The sequence below is a fragment of the Planococcus citri genome, chromosome 4, assembly GCF_950023065.1.
Source record: "Planococcus citri chromosome 4, ihPlaCitr1.1, whole genome shotgun sequence".
Classification (NCBI taxonomy): Eukaryota; Metazoa; Arthropoda; class Insecta; order Hemiptera; family Pseudococcidae; genus Planococcus; species Planococcus citri.
Window position 1 is genome coordinate 46,799,970 of NC_088680.1, and position 25,972 is coordinate 46,825,941.

The 25,972-nt window shown below is 33.3% G+C and overlaps 2 protein-coding genes across 3 annotated transcripts in view; one reads left to right on the plus strand and one right to left on the minus strand.

Annotated features, from left to right (window-relative positions):
- LOC135845463 (alkaline phosphatase, tissue-nonspecific isozyme-like) overlaps positions 1 to 25,972 on the plus strand; it is a 199,436-nt gene that overhangs the window by 120,989 nt on the left and 52,475 nt on the right. Inside the window, exon 3 of the mRNA XM_065364034.1 lies at positions 18,753 to 18,976. Coding sequence (XP_065220106.1) covers positions 18,753 to 18,976 — 224 coding nt within the window. The remainder of the gene's footprint in view (positions 1 to 18,752; positions 18,977 to 25,972) is intronic.
- LOC135845460 (uncharacterized) overlaps positions 1 to 25,972 on the minus strand; it is a 219,824-nt gene that overhangs the window by 89,014 nt on the left and 104,838 nt on the right. The window contains exon 1 of one of the 2 annotated variants that reach the window (XM_065364025.1): positions 24,163 to 25,145. The exons of the other annotated variant lie outside the window; for it this stretch is intronic. The gene's annotated coding sequence lies outside the window, so the exon portion shown is untranslated. Of the gene's footprint in view, positions 1 to 24,162; positions 25,146 to 25,972 lie in introns of those variants that run through there. 2 annotated transcript variants of the gene reach the window in all.

A 25,972-nucleotide genomic window follows, 5' to 3' on the forward strand; every position in this document is an offset into this window, starting at 1 on the left:
TGATAATGGAGAAAAAATAACGAAGTGAGCTGGAATGCTTTTAGAGAGTCAAATATACCCATACCAATATTTTGAAAGCCAAATAATTGTGTCAGTGTGGCAATATTTTCGGTTCTTGTCTTTTATGCAGATAAGTAGGTAGGTAAAGATATTGATATAAGTAAGTATTTTCATTACGAATTAGAAAATTGATCAACAGAAGTATTGCAGTGTTGATAGAATTAAGTACCTTCTCATTTGTTCATCTGAAATGAAAGTTACACAAATAGAAATGCAAATAAAAAGATGTAAGGCACTAGGCAGGTAAATTTCACCTACGAGTAAAAACGCATAAAGACATTTGAAGGCTCAGGTGCACAATTTTACATAAATTTCCTCTAGGAGCAAATAGGCAACACTTCTTCGAAAATGATAAGATTATACAAAAATTTGTAAAACTTATTTCTAGTACTTAGGTAGGTAATATTTTCCCCCTCAAGTTGAACGATAAACACTATCCTAAAAAAATTACCAAACTCTTTTCACGTACTTGAGCACACATATATAAAATTTCTCGAGTAAATAAATGATCAAGAGAACCCTTTAAATGACAACATGGCTCATTATTCGGTCAATAGTTCATCTGTACGAGCACTCATGTCCGTGTTAAAGTACATCGTACAATACACAATCGTATTTTACACCAAATTGTAAAATTTTATCGAAAAAATTTAAGTCATATTGTCTTTACGAGGCCTTTAGGAAAACGATATTGTCGAAACAAAACGAAATAAAATTGCCAAATTACTACAAAACTCTGGGCGAAAATTAAATTTTTAAAAACGTGACCACTGTATAGCTCTTAAGTATAGATGAGCAGAATTTCATGTAGACTAACCGTAGCTTTTGTGGTAACTGTACGTTACGTACACCACAAACGATTTAGAATTTCCATTTGACGAGATTGTAATCTAGTATAGTATCGTATTTTGAATGGATGAAAAAAAAACTCTTCGAGGGAACTTTCCAAATTGATGGAGAAAATTTCAATTAATTTTATATATTCGATATTCGATGAACGTGTAAATAGAGGAATAGGAATATTTTAAAATTGCCTACAATATGTACATTACGTATGCGAATACATTTAAGCACTTGAGTACAACAGACTCTCATTAACGATGATATACCAATATTTCTACAGGGTGTTTCAAAAAAGATGATTGTCCTTGATCTATAGTAAGTGATGGGCGAGTTATTTCAAGTTCAATCCAAAATATCATTTTTATTATCAAAAAATGAATTCTCCAAATTTCAGTAGAAAAAAAATATAAACTTTGTGTCTCGAGTAACTTCAAGCTTTGAGGCGTTAAAGCGTTACGAACACTTTTAATCAGAATTTATCATTTTCGAATTAGAAAATATTTGCAATTAAAAGCTGCGCCATTATCGGAAGTGCATTTTTCGATTTTGCAAATTTTTGAAAATCAAACGGCTGAAAATACAAACAAAAAAATCAAAATTTTACCAACATGAATTAGAAAGCTAAAATTTGGAGCACACCTTATTTTGGATTCACTAAAGCGATTGGAAATGGTTTGGAACCGTTTTGACCAGTTTCGGAGTCTTCAGAAAATTTGTAAAGATCAAATTCGGGCTAAAAATACAAAAAAATCAAAATTTTACCAGCTTGGACTGGACAGCTAAAATTTGACGCAAATTTTTATTTTCGATCCACTGAATAGGCTGGAAATGGCTTCGAACTTTTTTTGAGTAGTTTTGGAGTTTCCAGCAGATTATTGAAAATTGAAGTTTCTATAAAATTTGACACAACAATGAAGTTCGGAAATTGAAATTTATTTTCTAGCCAAATTTCAATATGCCGAGTCGATTGGATATGGTTTCAAGACGTTCTGAAGCGTCCTGTCACATTTAGGACAGATTTTGGAACGTTTTTTCAAAAACTGAAACTTTCAAAGTTACACAAGGCTCCAAAACGCCTTGAAATCATCTTCTGTCAACTCGGCATGGGATGGGATGGGATAGGATGGGATGTTGAAAATAAGGCATAAACTGAATTTCAGATTTTTTATTTGGCTGAAGACTCTAAGACTGCTCGAAATCATCTATAATTCACTCAGCATGTTGAAATTAGGATTGCAAATAAATTCAGTTTTTCAACTTCATTGCATCACATTTTATGGTAATTTCAATTTTCAAAAAACCGTTGGAGGCTTCAGAGCTGCTCAAAAAGGTTCGATATCGTTATCAATCAATTCGAGGTATCGAGAATTTTTTCGTATTTTTAGTCCAAAGATTTTCAAAAATTCCTTTGTCAAAAATCGAAAAATTCTCTTCAGCATCCGTAATTTGGGCTAGTGTTGTATTCTCAATGCTCTTCAGATCAAAAATTTTCTGTTGATTGAGATAACTCCCAATTGTGAAAAATTTCACCAGAAAGAGACTTCAAAAGCTGTAAGATTTCCAAAATATATACATCTTGAATGTACCTACATTAAAAATAAAAAAATCAGAAATATGTAGAAGTATCTAAATCAGTATAAGTATTAAGTAGGTAGGTAATTTAATCTATTTTATTCAAATGAAGGGTTCCTTTCCAAGTCGGCCTAAGTCCATTTTTATCATTTTTGAGTTAGCAGCGCCATCTGCTGGTACAGGTCGGTTAACACCTTTATCACCTTGTCCCAACACCTGGCGTTACTTTTTTCGCTCAGGAGCGCTGTTTTGCCGGATCGAAAAAACAGCTGATTATTCCAAAGTGGCCTAAATCATACATTTTTTAAGAATTTGTATACAAGTGCGGCTGTGCCGGTTTTTTTTTCAAGTTTTTCAACGATTTTCGAGAGACGAAATTTGAAGGTGCTTCGAATGAAATTGTTTCAGAAATGTATTAAATTAATGATTCGTGAATTTTTTTTTGAAAAAACGCGTTTTTCAGCTCTTTTTCGAAATTTTTAACATCAGATAATTCCAAATGGGCCTAAGTCCACTTTTTCTGACTGTTTGACGCGCTCTGGAGCTGAAAATACGCAAAATTAAAAAAATACCAATACGGTACTTTAAAGCAGAAAGATCAAGCTTCACAACCATATAATCACATCATTTATTATTGAAGCGGAAGGGCGAGAAAAACACTTATTTGTGTTTTTCTCGAAACGAAAAAAATGGACTTAGGCCGACTTGGAAAGGAACCCTTCAAATGGTCGGAGGGGGGGGGGGGATTTGAGCATTACGATTTTTAATTTTCATTGGATACAAACATCATAAAACAGAAGTATTTTTTGGAAAATGCCTTTTGAGTTTTGAAAAAAATTTTACTCGTCATTAGTGGATTTATCTCAGTGTGTTTTTTCACTGCCACCTGTATTGGAAATGTAAAGCTGCAGAAAGGCTGGGTCAGTGGCTCGTTTTATTTTTTTCCCCCAATATTGAAATGTGGGAAATGACTGAAATGAGTCTCAAAGGTAAAAAAAAATAAGTCTGAATGAACACTCCATAAATTTCTTATTCAAGGCAAAGGTTCTTGGCTTAAAAAAAAAAAAAAAAAACTCAAAAAAATGGCATTCAGTTCCGAAAATACGTCCATGATTTCCTTGAATATGATTTCTACAAAAAATTGCCAATAAATTCGTATTGTGAGGATTTTTTAGCTTTTTTTTTTTAATTTTTACTTTTTTGAGAGCTGGAAGGCGGGTTTTATTCATTTTCAATTCAAATAAGTACATAATTTTAAAAATTACACAAAGGAAAAAAATTTCAAACTTACAAAAATGATTTTGTGAATAGAGAAGAAAATTATCCCAAGAATGATTTTTTTTTCAAGTAACATTGAGACTATATACCTATTTTTCTCTCAAAAAATTATACGAGTACAAACGTTTTTTTTAATATTTAGATCATGCAATGAAACTTTCGAGAAAGAGGGAAAAAATGGTTTATTTTTTCAGGTACTTAATTGGACCCTCATTTAGACTTTATAAATAACCATTTTGTTTTCATCTTTGATGGAAAAACAAAATGATCTATCCTTCTAGACAATTAAACATACCCATACTGATCTAGAAAGCTGACCAGTGACCATCCACAATAGTATATTTGAGACAACATGCAAAACTTGAGGCTGAAAATCATTACTCTCTATGAATTGGCTCCATTTGTCTGGCATGGCAAGCTGAGAAATAAACCCACGTACGCCTGCAATTCGTAGATTAGGCTCATGTACGTACATTACACATTGAAATTCGAGAGAAATTGCCTACTTGCCAGATTGAAGGATGGTAATCACTTACGAAACACCCTGTAAATATATAAATATACGTAATTGACAAAATGAAACCTCGATACCAAAAATTACAAGCGGACGAGCACGTATTAGGTACACAGGGTACGAGTACATCTACATACATACATTACACGAGAGAGGAAAAGAAGAGGGAGAGAGACGAGCAAGAGAGAGAAAACTTTATTTCGCGTATCGCAAAAAAAGACAAAAAAAACGAAATGAAATATTATTTACAAAAGCAACCGCGGGAGCTGAAATGCATAATGTAAACATTATTGTTGATTTATTTCAACAATTTACCAAAAACCCAAAGGAGGTATTTGCGTCTTGTATCATTTACGAGCAGATTTAGTTTATATTAGGCCGAGAGGCAACGGCAGTCAGAAGAGAGGGAAAAAACGCAAAAACCAACCGAAAAACATATGAGGCTTATTTCTAGGTAAATAATTTCGTATTATTTTTCATACGTGTTCGAAATACCCGCAGATCTGCTGGAGGCGGTGCAACGTACCTACTCATCGTATAGTCAACTTCATTAACATTGCAGATAACACGTACACGAGTTAGGTGGAAAAAAAGAAGAGGGGGAAAAATCAACGACGCGAATAATTGCGATGAAACTCTTTAACCGAGCGCCAGTTTAATATAAATAAATTATATACATTGAAAAATGTGTCTGCTATTCAATTCATAATAGAGAAGGAAATCCTTATGGCAGTTATCGAGGCTCTTAATTTTTTTACAGCTTTTTCGCTCGCCATCGGCGTGTTTTTTAAATGAAAAAGTATGATCAAAGATGAAAGAGTATTGTTAGTCGAGCCTTCGCGTCAATTTTTTTTCTCCCTAACGTGGCTCGCTTTTTGAACAACTTTCTTTCGCTTTCTCTTTGGACGATGAAATTATGTCTTTTTTCTGTTTTTGAATTTATTTTTCGTCGGAGTTTTTTCAAAAGTCGTGTAACTTTTTTCCTACTAATTGTGTAAAAATAGCGCGAAATGTTACTCGGTGGTCGTGCTCGCCTCTGGCGAAATAATCGTATTATCTGCAAACTAACAAGACGTAATACTAAGTTTTACGTCGTCGTGTACAATACAAGCTCAACGCCCTGAACACTGTAGTCCCTCGCAGTTACACTGAGCAAAAGTTAAAGAAAAAAAGGGCCTTTGTAATTTCACTGCAACCTTCTGCCTTCGTCTTCGACTTGATTATCTATATGCCAAGGTATACCTACCTAGTTCTGCTTTTGGAAAATTTATTCGAGTGTTTACATAACATGGTGGATGTATTCTTCTTCTATTATCGAATTCACAAGCTTCGAAATCGAACCGAAAAAAATAAAAATCATCTTTATTTCCGTTAGGTACATGATTTTTCAGTTACATATTTTCTCCTCGTAGTACGTACATCAGCGCACGAGATGCGATGGGTAAACAAGGAAAAAGTAAATCCAAATATCAAATTCTTTATTCGCTGAAAATATGCGATAGTGAGCATTGTTGTTATACCATAATATACGAGCACGAGCAGACGCCTGCTCGCGATCGAAAAAAAATTGAATAAATAAACTATTTTCGAAGAGTGTATCGCTAATATAAGATCTCTGGTGAAACTAACTATGGTAATGATGTTCAGCCGTCGATAATATCGTTTCAATTCGCGATATCTTATCATTTTATGGAAAATAACGTTGGGCGTTCGAATGAAAGTTATTAACGTTTGTGGTCTGGAGCACCCCCAATCCTCATGCTCTTGTACCACACAACTTCAAATCAGGTAATAGTATATTACTTAACTGTTCGGTAAAGTGCGTGAATACCAACGAGTGTGAATTTTGCAGCGCGAGCCGCAGGCGAGCGTTGCAAAGCACACGAGTTGGTGTTCACGTACATTTGCCGAATCAGTTGAGTAATATGTTTTACTTAATTAGTATAGGTAAAGCTCTCAGTGCCTCACTGTTTAAAACAAGGCAATTGTCTTTAAGTCATTATGCGTACAAAATTACACAAAAATGTAAAAAAGTTTACAAATGTAGTACTTTAATTATTCATCTAAATGACAACCCTGCTTTACATTCAAAGCGTGCTTTTCAGTAGATAACCTGCCGATTTACATACATGTGATTTCTTTATTTTCTTTTGTTCGAAGTTTGAGTGAATCAAATGTGGGTGTTTAATTTCTAATCAGAAAATGAATTTCATTTTGTTTTAGTTTATTTATTCGCAAAATCAATTCAGATTTTTCAGTTTTCAGTATTTAGTTACATTAAAATGTGATGATAACAAAGTGGTGTGAATCTAAAGTACATTATAAATATGTACTCGTACATACAATAATTATATCTACTTGATCATTCAATGTGTGTTTTGTACAGGTACTGTAGTCTGCGATCGTTCTCACTTTGATAAAATTATTCAAAAAGAATTATACAACATAGTAGTTAATTGATATCTTTTGAAACTAAATTTCATCGAATACGAATGAACTTACTGAAATCCTTAATCATTATAGTGTTTAAAGTACAGAATATTTAATTCATTTACTAGTTCAGTTAGAATAGATTCGCTCAAAAACGTACATATCTCTCAAAAATGTTACAAAGATTCACCATTTTATACGTACGCGCATAGGTATTGTTGATATTATCATAGTGTTACTGATAAACTCGCGTCAATACCGTACTGATGAAAGTAGCCGGTAAAGTGCAACAATACCGCTCTGAAAACAGTGCGGTACTGAGAGTTTTACCTATACCTATTAAGTAAATACCTTGGCGATGTCTAAGTATAATAAATTCTCGTATACTAGAATTTCAGACATGCTAATTAATAGTGCGCGAGATGTTCCCCGAAGTACTGATTTTCGCAGCAATTGCCTCGTCCAAGGTTAACAATGGCTTAAATTAAGTCTGAGTTTTGTTTTCTAATACGAATAGTTTTGAAATTAATGCTACATGTTGAGAACCCAAGATGCGATTTGAAATGCTTAATTACTAAATTTTTTACGAATTTTTCTATTAAATTGTTCAAATTCAAATTTTTTGCTTAAATTTTTTCAAACATCCATTGCAATAATATATTTTAAAATAAGTACGTATGTATTAATTTCAATTTTAAAAATTTGATCAAAATTATATATTTGTATAAAAAAATGATTTTCAGAGTTAAGTACGCCAATCAACCTGCTAATCGTAAACAATATCGAAGTCATTTCTCATTTGTATCTTCATCTTATTGCTCGAATAACTTCAACAAAATCATTACAAAACCATTTACATTCCAATTTCATTATCTAAGTAGGCCTGTACATGTGGTAGGTAAGTATAGCAAATATACACAGCTAGACAGAAAACCATCAACATTCATTTATATTCACTTTAATGTGATACGGACCATTCCTTCCTCTTCTCATGCTTGAAATTCGAGCACCTACGTCGATTTTCTCAATCGAACCTCTTCAATAAAATAGGTAGATACTACTCCTATACTCTTCTAAATAATATACGAACATACGAGTAAAATGCTCCCTAGATAACTCGTATAGCCTACTTGTATTTCGTCGATGAATGTTTTACTCGTATCATAGATAATTTGTCATACTTTATCGCAAATTTTACGTACTTACAATAGGAAATATCGCATTTGGTGAAAGGAAAAACAGGAAATCGACTTTCGACTGTGTAATAGTCAGACTAGTTCACTGTAACTTCGGTTTTTACGATATAGCATGCTTGGTTTGCAAAGTAAAAAATGAAATTTCGTTCAAAAAAGGAAATCACGTCACGTCACGTCACGTCAAGGAAAAATACATTTTTCAAATCGTGGTTGAAAGTTTCGTACCACATATACGCAAGACTGTCAGTATATTATGAGGAATAAAAGTTCTCTTATTAAAAGCTTAAAGTGTATTTGGCTTTAGTAATACAGTATTTTTAACAAATATGAATACTTTTATTGAAAAACGAAAGAGAAAATATAAATTTGTTTTACAAACTTCACGGTCTAGATTTTTTAGATTTTGATTTCCGAATTACTCCACTTGTTTAAAATTACAATTGGTCTGAAAAAGAACCGAATGCCAATTTACCATTCTAACTGGCAGAAAAATTTCAGAACCGAACAAAACTGATCGAAAGAGAAAACTAAAATACATCACCGTATAGTTAAAATTTAAAGGGCTAAACTTCACTTTCTGATTTTTGGTGAATTTTTAAAAACATGCAAAAAAAAATCAAAATTTTACCTAATTGGCCCATAAACCCGAAATTTGGTGTGTTCCCCCAGTTTTCGACCCCACAACTTGATTAGAGATGGCTTTAAACCATTTGAGCAGTTCTGGAACCTCCACAGCTGATTTTTGAAAGTTGAAATCCACAAAATTCTACTCAATGAAGTTAGAATTATCTAAAATTTATTTTATAGTATACGTTCAACCTACTGAGTCGATTAGAGGTAGTTTTAAACCGCTCTGAAGCCTCCAGATGTATTTTGGAATTTTTAAATTGTAAAAAAATGAACACACTTGACACGTTACGAACCGTTTTTGAAAATATGTAGGTTTGTTTATATTCTATTTTTGACACACCGAATTGCTGAGTCGACTGCAGATAATTTTAAATCATTTTGAAGCCTTTAGCAACGTTTTTAGAAATTCAAGTTTTTGAAGAAAAAAAACCTCCCTAAAATCTGTTCAAAATACGACAAGAGGCTCCAGAATGACTTTAAACCACCTCAAATCGACTCAGCATGTTGAAATTAGGTTGTAGAATAAATTTTAGGTTTCATCCAGCTTCATTGCATAAAGTTTCGCAGAATTTCTATTTTAAAAAATCTGCTGCAGGCTTCAGAACTGCTCAAAACGGTTCGAAACTGTTTCCAATCGATTAGAGAGATCAAAAATAGGGTACATACCAAATTTCAGCTTTCTAGATCCATTTGGTGAAATTTTGATATATTTTTTTTGCATTTTTGGCCCTTAGCATGATTTTTAAAAATTTACCAAAAATCAAAAAATGCAATTAAAGCTTCTGAAATTCTGACTTTTACATGTTTTTTTTTTATTTATAGCTCTGTCAAGTTCAACATTTTTTCCTTCAATTGGGATATCTAATCTACCCCTCGTCGTATTACAGATGAAAAATTTCAAGACGAAATAAGTGTGTAAATTCAAAGCAAAAATATGGCCAGATTCAATTTTATTTTTAAAAAAAATCAGACGAATTCTTATAAATTTACGCGTGAAAAATGAGGAAAAACTTCAGTTGTATTTCAAGAAATCATTCAGATTCCAATATTTCATCAGTTATGAAGGTGATTTTCTTCAATTCGGTTTTTATGGATAAATGCAACATATAACGTCATTATCAACTGAGCAATGAGCATAGACATTTATTAAAAAATCAAGTACCAACCTACTGTGGTATATAGGAATAAATGTAACCGGTTTGAATGTATTTTACACCTGGCCAAAGGAAGCCATTTCTGAGAAAACCACGCCCGCATACTGAACATGAAAAAAAAAATGACGAAATCGCTCCTGTAGAAAGCAGACTAATTATCTACCATCTGTACAAGGTGTTCAAAAAAACTTCAACTTTATTCACGATGTAAATTAATTCACTCTGAGTTTCAAAACAAAAAACTAATAATATAGCCCATGGTCAATTTTCCACATTTTTCAGGAGTGATCCTCTCTCGTCATCTCCTCACCTCCCTCTTTGTTCAACAATCATACCATGATCGAGCAATAATGAGACTCATTCCAGGTCAACTCAAACCGAAAATGATAAAGAGCCCCTACTTCCTCATTTCAATCTTTGTTTTTGTTTTTTTGCTAGTCTTCCTCATCGATGGTCTACGGAAATGAATCATCATCATTTCTATTCAAATCCTGCAGGTGATTGGGGATGGGACTCGTGATTTTTAACGCATTTGCGATTTCTTGCCGAACTGAAAAACTTTTATAACTACCTCAAAACTGGTTGAACTCATTGCAGTGAATCTGCTGTAGGTATATATGCGACGTTTTAATGAAATTAGTATTTGCATACGATTCAGATTTGGTCATCAAGATATGTAAATCTCAAAATAAAAATTTCAAGTTGAAAGTTTAATGCTCCATGAAATGCAAAAAGTTGATGAGAGCCATCATATTTAAGAAATTGAAAACATTTTAGTGAACATTTCCCCTCCCCCTCTCCTCATTTTCTAACAAAATGATCCAGATATTCTTTTGAGGAGCATGCAAGGACCTAAAATTCTGACTAAAATTTTTTAAAAATGTGAAAGTAAAAAAGCAAATCGATTATTATCTATTAATTCAAATATGTACATATTGGATCATTAATTCGACTTTAGTTCAACACCTCTCCCCCCCCCAATCAAGTTATTTTTCAAGATCAACCGCTGTTTTTTTTTTTTAAGAAATCTAGTATTTCTAAAATGTTGTAATTTTTTAATGAAATTGATCAACAAAACGCTCCTTCCAAACATCGTTTTTTTCTACAGCATGGTTTCATTGGCCACCTCGCACCCTCTAATTAGCAAAAATCTGATGACACGTTAGGAGTAAGAAATTGAATTCTTTACAATTTTTGTTTTATGCAATTTTGTCTTAAGACCTTCATTTTCGAGGAAGGTTTTTTTGATACAAACACGTTGAAAATATCTAAGAAGGATCGAGCTTTCATCCAGAATGATTGATTTTCCAAAATCATAAACTATAATATTCTGGAAATGAAGAAAAGAAAAATAGTGCAATCTCAAGTTGTGGCCAATGTGTCAATTAAAGTGCACGGTTGTATTTGTTGACCTCATGTTTGTTTCGAATTTTTCAGGCCAAAATACTTGAAGTGAAAGCAACTAGCATTCAAAAAAACGTTGTTTTTGGGGGGGAGGGTATACGAGTGCTGTGGTTGACTCAAATTTGCATTTCTGAACCCCAAAATTTCGTAAAACGTGCACGTTTCTGCTCCAATTATTTTCAGTCTTTGAAATTATTATATCCATCATTACATCAGGTTAATATCATTTTTTCGAAACTAAAAGTTCTGAAATGAAATGATTAGACGTACAAACATTTTGTGGGAATGAAATCTACGCACAATAAATTTGGCCAAAGACACTAAATTGCATTCTGTCCCACACACTTCGCGTAGATTAAATACTGGGGCAACACGTCTGATTAAAACGAATCGATTTCATCCGCACTTTCGTATATAGAAAGCTTACGTTCGCGTTCCAGGCTGAGAAAATTTCACAGCATATTGTCACAGACAAAGATGCGGTAATTTCTCGGTTCAAGTCTATAAGATGAGTACACACAGTACACACAGTACACACACACAGCTTCTTCAAAGTCGTACTCCTACGTCTACATCCTTCAGTAACGATCCAATTGCGCGTTTGTTTTTTCGACAAAACACGCACTTCTGGTCGAGTGCCGCGCAGTGACGACTCAAGTACGGTGCGAAGGAACGGGGGCGGGGGGCGCAACATTTACACATAATGAGCTATAATTGAGGTCTCGCAATAAAAGCCGCACATCGTCGTTTGAAAATTCCCTCAAAAGCGAAATGCAAAGCCCCTTATATACTACTATAGTGTACGTTTTAAATGATTTCGAAATAGGAGAAAATGTTAAAGTCACGAACGAATGAGAATTCGTACGATGACTGAATAAATACCGCAGCGGCGTGTAATGTATTTTATGGCATTCTCGGCGTTATTCCGTTTCAAAGCCAAGCACACAGCGCAGCACACCCCAAAATAAACAAATCTGTAAACGAAAAGAATAACGACAGTTGGGAAAATTCAGCTCGCCTCGTACGCCAATAATCAAATTTAAAACCAGTCCTAATTTATAAAAATTTGATCTCCAAGAGATTTATACGCGAGCTTGCCAAGAAATTTATTCCATGTCGCATGGCTGCTGTAATAAAGTACCTACCTACATATAGATGGTATTACCTCAACGTTGGTAATTTTTCATATTCAATATTTCACACGTATTTTCACCATCGCGCCGTACAAACTTTATTAGAAAAATTTTCACTCGAAGATAACCCCCCCCCCCCTTCACTGCTTCAGCCTTTGTCGCCGTAGATGGTATAGAAATTTCATCAAATACAGGGTTTTCAATAAATCTGGCACAGATACCTACGAGTACATGCATCTTTTGAAACACATTTTTGAGAGAATTACCTATAGGTAGCTGGCACTAATATTTTTTTCAATTTTCAAGTAGGTAATACTTTTTGTTATTTTGAAGAAAAAAAAACAAAGCATTTGCTACCTGACTTGATGATTTTCTCATGTAACTCTGAAAATAGAACATTGTCGTAAAAATTTTTGAAATAATTCTCGTTAAAAATAAAGATAATTTTTTCCCCACAACTTCAAGTGCAAAGCTGATGGAAAATTTTGAAATAATTAAATGTTAATTTTCACCTCTAATATTTGAATTTTTTTACTTTAAAAGTAATTGAAAATGATATATATTTTTTTCAACTCACCGCAACGAAATAATATGTAAATTTTAAAAACATAAAAGCAAACTTAGATTAACTCATTTCGAAAAATAATTTCATTTATTGAAATTCGAGTACAAAACCGAGCTAAGTAAACAGGTTAGAATACGTGAGGGAGATGAAAACAGAAGAATAATAATACAAAACGCACATATGCGTATGGTAAGTAGATATATATGGGTAATAGTAAGTTGCAAAGTGAAAAACTCCCACGAGGTTTAATACTATAGAGAAAATATGATAAAACGTAGCGAGTCTATCACCAAATTGAAGTACCAATTTACAACACTTCTACTTTGGCAAATTGAGTGAAATGACACTAGCAAGTGTATCTATTTTTCAGGCGCCTGCTCCTAGCTGGTGTTTTGTACTTTTCGTCGTTCGAATTTGTGCCCGAATTACCAAAACAAATCAAAATCCTTTCAGCTTACACGCGTTTCGAGTTGATAAATTCGCTTCTATAAGATCAAGGTCTATAACTATCCATCGCTTCCGGTTTTATTGTTGGTATACCCTTGAAATGGCGTGAATCGATTGGAAAACACATCTGTTTGAAAAGCATTAAAGTGCAGTTGAAAGAAAAACAACCCCTATTTAACTACTCTATTCGAGTTCTCTTCTCCAGTTAGTCGAGGAAATTCTCGTCGTAAAAAATGTCCGCGCGTTATTTAAAGAAATGTAAACGTTGGAAAGATTTATCTGATGGTTACACGATGGAGGTGGAGTATCCTTGTTATTAATCTTACGCCGCGCCGCGTTCAAGATTTCCGTGTACAGTGTGTAGGGTCAATTGTAATAAAATTCCTTCAATGGTGTTCTTAAAATTGTTCGAAAGTTATTTGGCGAGCGTTTTTCATTCGTACTCTGATTGGATACTTCTTTGTAGAGAGTTGAATTTTGCTGCGTTTGCATAATTGTTCGAGTTACATTGTGTTACAAATAGACTCGCTGTGTTGATGCTTGTTTGCGGCGACGATAAAAACATTTCCTTTTAGTGAAATGTTTTTACAGGGTGGATCAAAAAACATCTGTTGTATCGGTGGGATTTTATTTTTCACAGAGATATTAATCTGCAAATTTTTAAAAGATCAAAGGCGATCTTTTTCAACAACTGGACTAATCGAAACGGAGAAATAATAAGTAGATGTGATTGATATATATGTACACAGACAGGGTGTTCAAAAAGACTTTGGAAAAACCGTATTAATCTTAAAAATCGAAGGACGAATATTGTGTGAATATTTTTTTTTTAATTTTTCAGATTTTGATGGAGCCTAGCAAAAGAATTGTGGCCGAATGACCTGATAAGACGTGAAAACATTCTCAAATTTTTTAGTCAACGTTTCCTACTTCCTGGGTTTGAGCTCGACGTTTTGGAGTACAAAAATCAAAACATCTGAAAATTTAAAAAAAATTTGAGAAGTTGAATATTGATCAAAAAATCTGAAATTGTTATGTTTTATAGAGGTTATTTTGGCCATAATTTTTTGCTATGTGAGACTCCATCAAAATTCGAAAAAAGTTGAAAAATGACCCACTGCGAGTATTTTTTCAACATGGATGAGAAAGGAGAGGGTGGCAGACAAGTCAAATTTTGAAAAAAAATCATTAAGTTATTATTTTAAGGAAGCAAAAATTGAAATTTTGAACGCTGTACAAAAGATACACGGATGATTCACCATGATTTTTTAAAATGGAATTTAAAAATATACCTACCTTGATATTTTTTAAACATTGAAAAAAAAACACTCAATAAGTATGTTGGTAAATTGGAAATTGAATTACATTTTCAGATTTTTTTGACCTTATTTTTTAAATGAAGATAACTTTTTTCAATGAGTAGGTAGGCACAATTTCATATTTTGAGGTACATACAACAGAAACAGCCCTTTTCAGTCGAATTTTTTTCAGACATACTTAGAAATTTGGAAATTAATTGAAATTTCTTGCCCAATTTTTATTAGAAAAATCAAGTTGCGAAAAGAGCGAATTTTAAAGCAGTTTATTCCATCAGCCTGAGTACAAATCCAGCAAGCACAAGTCAAAATTTTGGAGGGAAAATGATTTTTTTTAAAAATGCAATGAACTGCGAAATTTCATTTTTTTTTTTTTGGCCAAAGATTGAACTCGAAAATTATAGGGTGGATATGAAAAATACTTATTTGAAAGTTAAAAGCAATAAAATTATTGAAATTTTGATAAGATAGAGCGAAACAATATCACGACAAATTTTTAAATTAACGAACTCAAATCTGCTAAAATAACATTAAGACAATCGGAAACAACAAACATTTGATGAAAATGTCTCTAAATCTGAGTCAAATCATGTATAAATGACTCCAGATTATTGAAATGCTCTAAACTTAGGAGACGATGAGCTGGCTAGATCCAATCCAACTGAATCTGGTTAACGTCCGATCTGATCAGGTCTTTCCATTAGATGTAAACAGATCTAAATAGATTTAATCTGGTCAAAAAATTGATTTAACAGGACAGCTTCACGTTTTCTAGAGCAAATTCAAAATTCTGGAGAAATTGAAAATTGCTCTGGAGGCTCCAGAATGGTTGGAAATGGCGAAGTTCGTCCTCGGGGGAAGGGGGGTAGTTCTGGACAAAATACAGCGATTTGCGCAAATTTCGAAAATTTCCTCGCAAACGGGAAACTTTTAATTTTTTGGATATTTTTATTATGAAAAAAGCTGGTCAAAAAGAACTCTCTCGAGGTGTCGGCTCAAATGTGGATAAACTCGTTAAACAGGACGAGTATAACAACTTCATATTCACGCCTTCTGGAGCATATTCAAAATTCTGGAGAAATTTAAAAATCGTGCTGGAGGCTCCAGAATGGCTGGAAATGGTGAAATATGGATTTGGGTAATTAATATCAGTTTAAGGACTTATTTTGATCATTTTTACTGATCTAGTACGTAGTTTTTTTTAAAAAAAAAAAGAATAAATCACTAAAAACAGTCAATTTTGAATTTTCAAACGTTCGACAAAAATTGAAAAATGAAGTTAGGCAGCTGAAAATTTGGTTTTGGGGCTTTTAGACCATGCTCTTTCCAAAAATCGCGATCTCAATTCAAATCAGAAGGTGACACCTCAAGAGGTTCCCTCGTGAGCTCTGAGAATTATTTCAATCATCTTTTAGTCTTTCATCTAAATAAATAGCTGAGAAAGTTCAAAATAACTCTTTCATACACATTATCAATCCAAATCATCAAATAAATCGATTTCATCGACTTGCAACCTCATGTATGTATACTTAGCCTTTAAATCAATAACTATTCATATTCCATTCCATTATCGATCAGTCGTAAACTTATATGTACCTCCATTCAGGAAAAAAAACGGAAACAAAAATCTAAAATTGTTCACCACAACTTCAGAAATCTCACCGAAAGCAATTGCAATATCGATAGGAATTTTTTTCAAGTTATATGAAATATCATCGAAATGGTTTTCCTTTGAGTGTGTTTCTGTTACAAAATGTGAAGAAATAAAAAGTAAATAATTTTCTTTGAAACGTACAAACGTTTAGTTTTCTAATCACGTTAATCTGTAACAAAATAAAATACGATATATAAACTCGATTATATGTACTTCGTAGGTACTTATTTCAAAATCTGTCTCGAGAATCGATATATACTCATAGTACAAATAATAAAACCTTTTATAGTTCGGTAATGGCAGCAGTGAAATTAGACAAGTCACAAATTTTATAACGTGATAATAAAACAAAGATGGAAAATAAAATATCTTTGTAAGTAGGAAAAATAAAATAAGAAATAATGGAATCGTATCTATGTAATGTATGTACTTCAAAAGCTGAGTACGGAGGTATACAGAAACGAAACCTCCAACCATAAGACGTACATATGGAGAAGTACACATCAAGTAGGTATACCTTTACCTACACGCATGCCATGCAAATCATTAATGTGGTGAAAATTCAAGCTTATTTTTCGAAATAAAGTCATCGTTTCCCATACATATAAAAATAACTGCCAACGATTCTGTTTTATTGTTCTATGTTTAAAATACAGACCTCCTATTACTTTTGGCAAAATTTACGAATCTAATAAAAGTGAATTTATTTGGGCAAATGTCCTATAATTTGGCACTACCTAAAGTGAATTCATTCGTCGATATTATGTAGCCTACTTAGTAACTGCCCACGATCTGTTTTCCTGCATCAACATTGTAGACCTACCTACACTAAAAAAAAAATAATGAACAGAATACTCAACATCAAACAATACGATTCCCTGTTATGATTCATTCAATATTGTTCTATAGGTAAATAATATAAGGAAGTAATATGTAAGTAGGTGTAGAAGAAAACAAAGCTCTATCAATATCAATAGTGCTGGATATCTTCAAAATTACGAAAGGAAAAAAAATAAATCGATTGTTTCCCTTTTGTATGCAAAAATCGAATAAATGAAGTTCTTTTTTCATACATAACGACAAGATACCGCCACAAAAACGGTGCCAGTTAAAAAGCATTTCGTTGATTGGAAACACGAACAGAAAGACACCTCGCCAGCGAATTTCCAACTCCTGTAAAATACTAGTCTCCAACCTGTGCAAATTCTTTAATGTAAAATTTATCGTCGTTGACAAGTTAAAATCAGCGATGAATTTATCCACCTAGCTTCCGGATTTTATACACTCGAGTAGTTCTGTTTTCAACATTTTATCGAGGTTTTCACCCTGCTATCTGATTCCATCGTAATTTATGTAAATTTTATATCAAATTCGTCATATTTTAATACTATTTTAAGTAACTAAGTGATTGAAAGAAAGCTTCCAATTTTTTTACAGCGAAATTGAAACAGGGAATGTTTCAGTTCAAAGCCCTCGAGGGTTGAGGAGTGTTATTGAAAATTATACGTGAAAGCAATCGTTAAATAGGCATCGTAGTTTACTATACCTTGTTGTGGGTAGTTGAAGGTTGATTTTTACGAAATATTAGAAAGTCTAAGTAATTGTGAATTCAAATCATTTGGTATATTTGGGTATGGGTATTTAATTACGATCGATAAAATAATTTCTAACGACTACGAATCTTGAGGGAAATTTGGACTCATCATTTAGAACAGAAATTAAAATGATTCTTTCGATCACCTCCCTTCCTTCCCAACGTATACCCAGTCAAGATAATCGTTGAAATATTTCTAAATTTTTTCCTTCCAAAATATGGAGAAAAAAATAAGTATTGAGAATCTGATTTGAAGGGACCTTGAGACAACTTCAACATGCTGATAGCAACGCCAATTTTCAAATACAAAAAGGTAAACATTTTTGACACCAAACATCAAGAAAATTTTTTCAATAACAATAACTATTCCACTGCTGTACCTACTATTGTTTAAATTTTCCATTTCTGTAAAAGTCTTTCTAAAACCAAAAGCAGCCCAAGGTTACGAGTATGTATTTTTCTCGAGAAATCAAGCATGGGTATTTGACATTTTTCGTACAGGAGCCTACATTGGGCTACTTTTTAAAGCAAAAAAAAATCCAAACAAACACGAAGATATACAATAAAGCGGAAAATTATGTTTTTCACTATTCGTCTACCTTTTGACTGGTAAAAGAACAAGAAAAAAAATTTTCAAAAGAGAAAAATTCGAAATTCGTGAAACAGACGATCGATTCAATTTATTACATTTGAATTTGAAAAGGAAAAGCATTACTATTGCAAAGAAGTAACCAACTAGGTATATAAAATTGTTCTTCTGGGGCAATTTCAGCATGACAAATATCACAATTTACTCGCAAGTTATTCTCTATTCTCTTTAATGGAGGTACAATAGGGAAGAGATAGAGGGAAAAAGGAAAAACAAAGCTTTCACGTACCACTTTAAAGTTCTAAATATCTAGATAATTAAGTATACCTACCTAGTACCTACGTATACCTAACCGAGAAGGTAATTTTTTCAGATCGCGAATACTGGTACCAGAAGGCAAAAACAGCGATACAAGAAAAAGTGGCTTTATACGGAAGTAAGCGAGAACGTGCGAAAAACGTAATATTTCTCGTCGGCGACGGAATGGGCGTTACGACATTAACGGCGGCGAGAATTTTCAAAGGGCAACGTCAAGAAAAATTCGGCGAAGATTTAGAATTAGCTTGGGAAAAATTTCCCGCTCTCGCTTTAACCAAAGTAAGTTTACTCTCTGAATACCTACCGCATATAATATCGAATGTTATGTAGAAAAACCACCATTTACGAGTACGTAACGCTAGCACGATGTTGAGTAAAAATTTACCCTTTTTTATGAATGATAATAACGCAGTAGGTATATTTTGCCATAGCCCTTTGGCGTAAACACTCGACCAAATTATATGTGGTCTACGTATAGTACACGTTTTCCTTTCAAAAATTCTCCATTTCTATTCGTTTAATTAATTCTTTCAAAATACTCAAAATTTTTCTCTTTTTTTCTCGTGTGGTTGATGATTTCAATCTTTGCATCTCTCGGTAAAAAAATTGACCATGATTTGAAGTTTTTTTTAGCAGCATTGTTACATTTACAATTACTTAATTGCTTACTCTTATACGACAGAGAGCGAAGTATTACCATACGAAGCACGATACTTCGCAGAAGCTCTATATTTGAAAATACGAGTAAAATATTCATTGTGTGGTTTTTGTGGAAATTTCTAATGTTTTTCTTTGATTTCAACTTTCTTCGCTACATTTGAATTATATAATAATCACGTCTAAGTAAACCAAAACTTCTCCCAAGTCAAGAATTATTTAAATAATGAATTAAAATTTACCTTCAATTAAAACTATCCACGTGGAAACATTTTTTTTCGCTTTGTTGAAAAGTATTTCTATTCTTTTCATCGCAGTACGAATAAGACCGCAGAAGCAATTAGAAAAAATGGAGGATTAAATATTTGAAAGTGTTTTGTTCGATCATTTCACATCGTTTACAATAAATAAACTAGATTGTTATCCAATGCACACTTTTTCGAACCCGATTGAAATAAATTTTATTTATTTTGCTCATTTGATAACCTTTTATCAGGAATACTTTTTTCCATTCGTAGACGCCTTCAGAAGTTGAAAATATTAACTAAAAGCAATTGATTCCCTAAATAGCCCTAGACGTATCGGTTTTTTGGGTTTTTAAAATTGGCAAAAATTAACAAAAAATTGGTACTACTGTATTCCAAAGAATTTCTGCAGATTCAAAAATGGTATCTATTAATGTTTTGGCATAATTAATGTGAAATATTCGAGATGATAAAAATTTCAAAAAACGAATTTACCAAAAAATAAGTGATTAGGTAGTAAAATGTCATCTGCTCAGTAGAGCCCCAAAAGCTAAAAATATATTGGATTTTGATGGCAATGATCTAGGTCGACGCAGGATCTCAAATATGTACATACCTATACTATATCTGGGACTGGGTCTTTTCTCCCAAAACAGGTTGGGTAAGGGCTATGATTAAACAAACTTCAGCCTCCTAGGACAATTTGGAGGGGTAGGGGACGTGACACAAGATTTTTCAAGTAAAAAAACATTTTAAAAATCATTTTTTTTTACTGAAAATGGCAGTGGGAGGCTGATTTTGGAATATGTTAAACAAATTTTGATTTCCTATCGATTGATTCTTAGTTTGAATTTTTTCTATCTCTTTCACTCCTCTCTTCCACCATACAAAAAATTTGAAAAATTCGAATATCCGCAAATTTTGAGTCAAGATCATCAACACTCAACCCCTTTCAATCCAAATCCAAACCAAGCCTACATTCCGAATTTGAGCGAATTTCTTTGAAATCCCTCCAGCTAGGATTTTTTCATAGTCCGACAAAAAAAAATTGAAACTGAAATTTATTGATTATTAGCTAATACAATCATCTCTGGTACATGTCGACTCCTCTATGCCCAGAGGCGAGGCGAGGAACCGGATTATTATTACCATAAAACCGAACAAATTGATATTATAATAATTTTTTCGAAATTTTGAAAGAAAAACTTTGAATTTTGACTATATTTGAAATTGCGATTCAACAAATAGGTAGTCAACAAATGTTGACACAAATTTGAGAATTTGATTGCCTATAACTTTGAAGTATCATATCAAAATTTCAGCCAATTTGGTGCTGTAGAAGTCGAGAAAATAATTTTTTTTCGAAATTTTGATGAAAAAACTTTGAACTTCAATTTTCTCAAAATTTTCTTTTTTTAAGCAGAAACTTCAACTGTTCATTGCTCAGCCGCAAAAAGGGCTAGACTAGACTCAATATCTTTTTTTCAAAAAAAAAGCTGACATTTTAAGCTTTCAAATGACGCAATAAAAACGAAAAAAAATTTCCGACTTTGGTTGAAGAGACAGTGGAAATATGTCAAAAAACTCTCAACTAAAGAAGAGATGAGATGTGGTTTGAAAAATGAAAAGTGAGAATAGTGATCATTTTAATTAAATTAATAGAAAAAATACAAAAGGTACCAGACATGCAAAATATCGGTGGAAATTAATTCCTGGGGTTCCAAAATGGATTTTTGGAGTGATCTCTGCTCCAACTCCAAACCTATAATTATTTTCCCTTTTGTTCTAATGGAAATCATGCTAAAAACCACGATTTTTATGAAGAATAGCTTCTCTTTGAAGACCCATATCTCCCCTCTAGGTGCACCTCCAGAGCTTACAATCTTTGTTGAGTGATTGTCAACTCAAAATGAAAGTCTCCAATGAATTTGGTCAAAATCCTTCAACTTTTTTTTTGCGATCCACCTTTAAGTAGCCTACATGTTGGATGGTTTCGTTTCAAAAAAAAAAATGCCACGCTAGCTTTTTGAAATGTCACGAGCTAGATGTCAACAAAAAATCTATATACTTCCCTCTTGAGCCGATATTCAAGGAATTCAAAGCCTTTTCGTCCGAAAAAAATGTGAGCTTTTCCAGAACTGCTGATCCGTCTCTGCGACGTACTTACTCAGCTTACAAGAGAAGTAGGTATCCCAATTTCCAACTGGTAGAAAAATTTTCATGAACAAAGCCAAATTGAAAGAGCATGCAAAAATATATACCCAGCCAAAATACCAGTTGCTGAAGTGCATTTTTTTATTTTTGGTGAATTTTCGAAAATCTTTGAGAAAAAATCACAATTTCATTAAGTTGACCTAGAAAGCTAAAATTTTGTAGGTAGGTACCCAAGACAAAATTCGACCAAGGCACCGAATTGATTGGAAACTGTTTTGAACCATTTTAGCAGCTCTAGAGCCTCCAAGAAAATGTTTTCAAAGTTGTAATTTCTACAAAATTTCGCCCAAAGGAAGGTAGAAAACTAATATTCAAATTTATACCTTAATTTCAACATGCTGAGTCGATTGGAGGTGGTTTCAAGTTGCTCCGGAGCCCCAGGTCGTTTTTAGTTAATTCTAAATTTTCAAAAAATGCCATAAAAACCGTTCAATCTTTGGGTTTTGGTTTTTCCAAATTAAAGTCAATAATGCCTTCCTGAGTTCCAAAAGACTGATTCTATTGATTTGTAGCGTTTTACTCAGATTTGCTCCTTCCTACTTCTTAATCCAGTACAAAAAAATATATTCAAGAACTAAAGTCAAAACTGAAGGAAAGTTAAACAATCGGTATATACGATAAAGGCATCCGCAAGCTCCGAACCAAATTCCAAACTCAACAATTAATTCTGTTTTCTCGTTGCATTTAAATGGTGCATTATTAATCGCACATAGTAGTCGATTTATGCATGGCGAAAAAAAAAATAGATCGAAAAAGTATAAAATAAACTTTGTTAATTAAACTTGGCGGCAAGTTCAACGTTATACAGCGACGAAATAAACTCGTGATATCTAAAAGACTAGAAAATATTAATGAAAAACAAGTACAAAGATGGAATTATAATTTAACAAATCTGCACACCGAAAGTGGAAAAGATCGTCTGCGAAATAATGAAGTATGCACTATAACGTTGAAGAGTGCGACGAGCCATAAAGAGTTCTACTTTTAGTATAGTTTATATAGAGGTATAAGTATAAGTGTATCCAGTATAAGTACATCGTCGATTCAAGAGCAATATTCTGCGAGCATCGCGACGCTCACTTATTCCATCGCCAAATGTGTATCGTTTAATTAATTACACAATATCGTGTCTAGTCTATAGTGATACAGATTACAACGTACCTATATAAAATATAATTAGATAGCGCGGAGCAAAACCGAGGGCAATATTTTTTCGTGAAAGATTCCGTGGGAGGTTTGCTGGAAATTTCATAATTTGAACAACTTTTGCCAAAGTATTGATACTAAAGTGTCACATTTGGTTTATACATCGGCCCTGCAATCAATTAAGTTATAGCGACCACATTAAGCCATCGTAATCGGCGAATATACCGTACCAAGAGGGAAAGTTTTCAAGGGTATCTATCTATGTAACATAATTTTATTACATCTACATGTATGTATTTACGCCTCCTATATAGTGGAAATAGCTGGGAAATTTATACGGGAATGGGTTCATTCTCACGCCAACACACCGAAAATAAAATACGTCAACTCTGGTATAAAAATAAGGAAATGAAAAGTGAAAAACGGAAACTACCATTAATAAACGGCAGTAGCATTTAAAACCCAGCTAGGATATTTTCATCGAAATATATACTAAAATCAAATCAAGCGGAACTCAATTTTTCAATTTTTGCAATATCAATTTTTATGTCTATATTCTTGGGTGTTACGTTACGGTACCATATAAATGTAAAATAATGTTTAAATAAGCTGGCCATATCGTTATGCTATACAGCATCAGAACATTTTATCATTGATTTCGTATAACCCTGTTCTCCAACAACTCTTTTTCCTCATATCGTTAAATGTAGGAAATTTTTAAAAATTTTCCCAACAATGAATGGGAAAAAACGTACCACGATACACGACACTATAAAATAACCTTTAACCAAAACTTTCTTCGTATTGTTTCGCTTAGGTACAGTACATATCTACTTATTTGGGTAAAAATCGAAGAAAAGAACAATAAAGACGAGTGTGTGTATAGTATTCTTTTATTTCCCATTCAACTATGGTCTCTAACCAAAACTTTCTCTTTCCGATTCCGAGCTTATGCTCAAATAAGTTGAAATGAACAGTTCAAAGCTTCAAACTGGCGAATTTTCACCAACCATCGACCACCCATTAACTAAAATATGCAATATGTTCGCAGAGGATGAGGAATCCAATACTCGTACTCAAGTTAGCTACAAGTTGCTACGTTCGTTTGAGTAAAGTAAAAGATACATAAATCTAAATTATTCTTAAAATACTAATTCCTATCACCACAAAAAATATAGTAGATATGCGAATAAACAAACATACCGAATTGGTGAAGATGTTCCTTCGAACGCCAATTAATACAGCAAACCACAATAAATTTCTTCAACAACGTATACCGTAGTTACCATATAATTACGGAAGCAATCGCAGCAGAAATCACGATGTCCTCATTTACATATAACATACATATAATACGTATCATTACAACGTTGTTATTCGATGCAAAAACTGGAACATTCTGAGCGAGTAAATAAGAAGAGGAATGAATCTCTATCCGGGAGGTAATCTAAATTTTGGATACTCCCTAGGGAGATAATCTAAAATTTTGCGATTTGGCAACACTGCTATGTTTACATTATACTGCTACGAAAGAACGCGTTGCCCCAACACCCCAAAAAAAAATTCAACAAAAATGGAACACGTTATCGGACCGTACGTACGTCGCGTCGGCCGTTCAGCTTAACAACTAGGTACAGCCACATGTTACAGGTTTGAGGTTGCAAACTGAATCGGTGAATCGAACTTCAGACCATTGTAGTAAATAATCACACTTGTGATTTAATTAGTGAATTTTGACGTGCGTGAATTACTTAAAATGAATATTCGATTAACAATGGTGAACGATACGGTCACAAAATACATTTCACTTTAGAATTGTTGAGTTTTGATAGTAAATAAATCGTATGTACATTCACGATAAATGTTTAGGTAAATGAAACCTCTTTTGAAAATTATCTTCACATGTTCATTAAAATTTAGTTGAATTCAAAACAAAACGTATGTATTAGTAGGTATTCCCACAATCTGCGGCAGGCGGCAGTCATTTTTGCACCTCACAACAACGTTGTACTGATAAGTATCATATGTATGTTATATGTAAAATATATTATTCAATTAGGAAGATAGAGTACGCGATCATAAACGAGTGAGATACAACACTCGGCTACGCCTCGTGTTGTATTTAGCACTCGTTTGTAATCACGCACTTTATCTCCCTAGTTGCATAATATACTATTTTAGTTCTAATAAACAATAAATAATATAGTACCAGTACACTACACACACGAGGAATGATAATGTTGTATACCATAAAAAAAACCACACCAAATTTTACTCTTATCAGAAACACAAACAATGGAAACCGGAATCCTTCACCAACGCCATGTTGTCATAATCAATGTGCATGCGCGCGCCGACCGACTTCTGGGCACCAAGTCCGTTTCACCAGTTGTATTTTCAGCTGGGCTTATCGGTTATCGCTGAAGCATAAAGGTTTGGATTTGGAATATGTTTGGAAGGCGAAAGCGAGTGTTGTGTGTATTTTTGTCCATTATGTGTTCTGTTGATTAAATAGCTTGCTTCGCGGTTTCTACCTGATAAAATTATCAGTACCTATAGATAACTCAGGGCAGGTCTTGGCAGTCTGGTATTATGGGTTTTCAGTTGTAGTGCTGTACAAGAATATGCGAGGTAACGATTAGGTATTCGTAGAACAAAATCCTATAGTACGTAGATTCAAAAAGTTATTTTCATCATTCACTCAAGGTCAGAATTCAAGAGCTTAGGCATCCAAAAAAATGTGTATCTATTTTCAGTTTTTGGTTCCAGGTTATATGCCCAGGAACTTTGCATGATGGAAGTCGTTTCTGGGGGGAAAATGATCAGATCTGAACAAATCTAATTGGATCCAGAGAATGTCCGGATCTGATCAGGTTCGCTCTGGTGTGATCAGATCAGATCTAATCTGGTTAGATCCAATCAGGTCGCTGAGGTTTTCCATGGGATTTGATCAAATTTGAACAGCTATAATTGAATCGGTGAGAACAGAAAGGGACCAAGTCACAATTTCGGA